This window comes from Piliocolobus tephrosceles, chromosome 13, assembly GCF_002776525.5.
Source record: "Piliocolobus tephrosceles isolate RC106 chromosome 13, ASM277652v3, whole genome shotgun sequence".
In the NCBI taxonomy this organism is placed as follows: Eukaryota; Metazoa; Chordata; class Mammalia; order Primates; family Cercopithecidae; genus Piliocolobus; species Piliocolobus tephrosceles.
The window spans coordinates 4,330,690-4,335,406 of record NC_045446.1 but is presented as its reverse complement, the minus strand read 5'-3'; the positions used below and the strand labels follow the sequence as shown (position 1 = coordinate 4,335,406).

Sequence of the window (4,717 nt, the reverse complement as noted above, 5' to 3'; positions counted from 1 at the left end):
CATTCATTCATCCATTCATTCATTCATTCATCCATTCATTCATTCATCCATCCATCCATCCATTCATTCATTCATTCATCCATTCATTCATTCACCCATTCATTCATTCGTTCATCCATCCATTCATTCGTTCATCCATCCATTCATTCGTCCATTCATTCATTCATTCATTCATTCATTTGTCAAAAATATCTGGTTGGTTGGGCACAGTGACTCACGCCTGTAATCACAGCACTTCGAGAGGCTGAGACGGGCGGATCACCTGAGGTCAGGAGGTTGAAACCAGCCTGGCCAGCATGGCAAAACCTCATCTCTACTAAAAATGCAAAAATTAACTGGGCGTGGTGGCACATGCCTGTAATCCCAGATACTTAGGAGGCTGAGGCAGGAGAATTGCTTGAACCCGGGAGGCAGAGGTTGCAGTGAGCCAAGATTGTGCCGCTGCACTCCACTCTGGGAGACAGAGCAAAACTCCATCTCAGGAAAAAAAAAAAAAAAAGAAGAGTGTCTGGTAAATGCCATTGCCAACCAGATAACAACCTGGCAGAACTGTGGGTAAGAGTCACGTGCTCCAGGCGAGACCCTGAGGAAGTCTCCTGGAATCAGTGTATCACCTGCACTGAAAGGACTTTGATATTTATGTCGGCTACTTGGTGACTTTTTGGCTTTCCTCCTGACTAACATCTCCCTGCCTGAGGTCACCAGCGTAGGGACCGCCATATAAATGAGACGCTGCTGGGATCGTGTGGCTGTCTCATCCACATAGAGAAACTGGGAAACACTAAAAGGGGTCAGGCTTGGGTGGGTGAGGACCCCCTGAAGACTTAGGAGGAAATTGGTTAAACTGCTCTCAGAGCCTCTTGGTTCCAAGACCACCCGCACTGGGTCGCTTGCTTGAGTGTGTGGTCAAGTTGTCCCCACCTGGCAGGGGTTACAGGAGTCATGGAAGTTGCTGGTGAGTGCAGAGGGCACTGGACAGACCCGCAAGAGTCCCATAGCTTTGTCTGCCTGGATATTCTTAAAACTCATTGGCCAGGCCAGGTGCGGTGGCTCACGCCTGTAATCCAGCACTTTGGGAGGCTGAGGCAGGCAGATCACTTGAGGTCAGGAGTTTGAGACCAGCCTGGCCAACATGGTGAAACCCCGTCTCTACTAAACATACAAAAATTAGCTGGGTGTGGTGGTAGTCCCAGCTACTTGGGAGACTGAGGCAGGAGAATCACTTGAACCCAGAAGCGAAGGTTGCAGTGAGCCAAGATCACGCCAGTGTACTCCAGCCTGAACGATAAGACTGAAGGGAAGTTCAGGCTGGCCTCGGCGGCCATGGTGAGGCTCTCACTGCATGCTGTGTAGTTTCTGCTTTACATTTTTACTTCCATCTTCCTCACCGTGAAGCTGTCCTGCATCCTACCCCATTCCAATCCTGTGCTTACTGCATCCATTCGTTCATTCATTCATTCGTCAAAAATATCTGGTCGGTTGAGCATGGTGGCTCATGCCTATAATCTCGAAAAAAAAAAAAAAAAACCATTAGCCAGACCAGGCCAACCATGGCCTGAACCTCTACAGAGCTGCTCCCTTGCTGCTCCTCCCCCGTTACTTATGTCAACTGTAGTTATTTGGGGCTCACTGTATGACAGTTCAGTATCATTTTGAGTGTTTGCGAGGGTAACGTGCACACAGCCATAGGCAGTCTAGACCCATGATGTCCCAAGACGGGCTCTCAACCCTTACACCTTTCTCTTCCTTTAGGTTTGAAGGTCTAGATCCAAGTCAGGGTCTGACCAATCTTAGCTGTGTGTCCTCAGAAATGTCAATTTGCTTCTGGGAGCCTCAGTGTTTCCATCTGTAAAATGGGAGTGTTGGACTCACTGATCTAGACGACAGTGACCGTGTCATTTACTGTCCCTCTTGGGATACTCCACAGCGAAAGGGAGCAAGACACGGACTGTCCCAGCAGAGTGGGACGTAGGCGCACCCTATTGATAGGACTCTTTCTGCCTCCGAAAGACCCCTTTCTTTTTTTTTTTTTTTTTTTTGAGACAGAGTCTTGCTCTGTTGCCCAGGCTGGAGTGCAGTGGTGCAATCTCGGCTCACGAAAGCCCCCTTTCATTTGTGTTTCTGGTTCCAAGGACCCGACCGTGGATCCTCTCCTAGAGTTCCCTCTGTGTCGAGGGAAGAGGCCGCTCAGGCCATCCTGGAGGCCAACAGGACGGCCAACAGGGACGGGCATGGCCTTTCTATGGGAACAGGGGGCACACCCGGGCAACCCTCATGTTCTCTGTGAAATGTTGTCCCAGGATGATCTAATCTGTGTCAGCGAGGGCTGCTGGGGTTTATGTTTTGAAACATTATGGATGTGAGTGCCTCTAAAGCTCCACTGGATGATAAGAAAGTCCCTTTCCTCTTTCTTAACAGGGAGACTACGAGGGTGAAAACGTGGAGTTCAACGACAGAAAAGTAAGTTTATGGAGCGGAGCAGGAGGTGGCTTTGTTGAGGCTGCAGGCATTCTGGGGCGGGGATGGGTCTGCAGCTGGACCTAGGACTCGCTGGCCTCCAGACCCTCCCCAGGGCGCTCGCTGCAGGGGGCCGAGCAGCGGGTGTCCCCTCTCGCCTTTTCAGGAGAAAAGTCCCTGAGCTTTGTGTGGCTGGTTTGTTCTCCTCTTTCTGATTCTCAAAAGTGCCTTTGGCAGGTGGCTGTGAGCATGGGAAAGGGAAAGCTGTGCTCCCAGAGCCAACTCCTTGCACGCCGTCCTTCCCTTATCTTCTCAGGACAATCTGAACTGTGCCTGGGCCTCCAGCTGTCCTTGCTGGCACGTGGCCTAATCCCACAGGGCTCCCAGGCAAATAAACCTGGGACCCACTGAGACCAGGTGCACAGAGAACAATGGCCCCCAGCAGCGCATTGGGGAAACCTGTTTGATGGTGGTCAATGAAGCATTTCTCAAATTTACCTCACCTGGAACCCTTTCAAATGGCTAAGTGGTCGAGTTAGTGTCCCAGGGAACACACTTCGGGAAACACTGGGTGACCCCTTTATTCTTTTTTTCGGGGGGATGGAGTCTCACTCTGTCACCCAGGCTGGAGTACAATGGCGCAATCTCGGCTCTCTGCAGCCTCCGCCTCCTGGTTCAAGTGATTCTCCTGACTCAGCCTCCAGAGTAGCTGGGATTACAGGTGGCTGCCAGCACGCCCGGCTAATTTTTGTATTTTTAGTAGAGACGGGCTTTCGCCATGTTGGCCAGGCTGGTCTTGAACTCCTGGCCTCAAGTGATCCACCCGCCTCAGCCTCCCAAAGTGCTAGAATTACAAGCATGAGTCACCGCACCCAGCCAGCCCCTTTATTCTTTAGTGGCTGTTGCTAATCCCTCACTCCCCAAAGCGTCGGTCCCCACCCTCTGCCCCTCGCTCTGGGCATGGGAATGCCACCTTTCCCACCCAGGCTCCCCAGGAAGCTCTGCTCCTCTACCATGCCCCCAAAAAGAACATGTCCCCACCACAGCCATTTGCTCTTCCCTTCCCCTTGGGCCCACACCCGATTCCAGCCTTGCCCCCAGGTCTCCACGTCAGCCTCTGTTCCCCAAACGTGCCCAGCCTTCCCTCCTGGGAAGCAGTCCTTCCTAGACCTTGCCTCAATTGCTGGTCCTTCCGCAGGTGGTGGGTAGAGATGCTTCCCTGACGACCTCACAATAGTGGCCTTGTCCCAATTCCCAGGGGCCAGGACCTCTGTGTATGGAACGTTCCTCCTTTCAGCCTCCCCCTACAGGCCCCCATACATGTTTTTAAATCTTGGGTACTTGATACAGCTTGCCTGCCCGGGAGTCCAGATGAAGATGCTATCTAACTTAGCACAAAAATTACATATTTGGTTATTTTTAGTGTAACATCTGGCATCGTCCGAGACCCCATGACTTGCAGAACTCCCCACCCCAATCCTGTTGGAAAAGGGACATCCCCTCCACAGGCCTGTCCTGACCAATTCCAGCCTCAGAGTCCAGCCCCCTTCATTCCTCCGCAGCCCTCTGGCGCTTAGCAGATGCCTATCTTCCCCCTAAAGATGCTTCTTCCATGGACACCAGCAGTTCCTTTCTGGCTGAATTCAGTTCTCTGGGTCACAGGCCCCTGAACTCTACCCCCTCCTCCCTCTTCTTCATTCTCAAGCCACACTGGCTGCTTTTCTAATCTCAGGATTGCTTGGCTGATGGTCACATCAGTGCCAGGACTAGCTCATTCAGTTACTTATTCATTCAAGAAATACTTACTGTGCACTACTGTGTGCCAGGCCCAGCAAACACAATGTGGGTTTGTCCAGGCCCAGCTGTTTACCTGGAATGCTTCCCACTCCCCATTTAATTTTAGGTCCTAGCAGTGGATACAATGCCTGGCCCATGAGGGTAGTCGGGGAGTAGTAATGAATGACAGTTCAGTGGATGAATGGATTAAGGGATGATAGATGGATGGATAGAGATGGAGATGGATAACTGTGCAATGGATGAATGGATGGAGGGATGGATGGGTGGATAAATTACAGATGGGCAGGTGGGTGGACGGATGGATGGTGGAGAGATGAATGATGGTTGATGGATGAGTGGGTGGGTGGATGGGTGAATGGGTGGATGGACAGATGGATGGTTGATGGATGGGTAGGTGTGTGGGTGGATGGATGGATGGATGGATGCTGGAGGGATAAATAATGCATGATGGGTGGGTGGATGG

General features: G+C 51.6%; 1 protein-coding gene across 5 annotated transcripts in view; it reads left to right on the top strand.

Moving 5' to 3' along the window:
* ANO1 (anoctamin 1) overlaps nt 1–4,717 on the top strand; it is a 200,898-nt gene that overhangs the window by 127,054 nt on the left and 69,127 nt on the right. For all 5 annotated transcript variants that reach the window (XR_003307031.2, XM_026448734.1, XM_026448737.1 and 2 more), the window contains one exon: nt 2,419–2,460. Coding sequence is in view for 4 of the 5 variants with exons in the window: in XM_026448734.1 (XP_026304519.1) it covers nt 2,419–2,460 (42 nt within the window). In the remaining variant the exon portion in view is untranslated. The remainder of the gene's footprint in view (nt 1–2,418; nt 2,461–4,717) is intronic.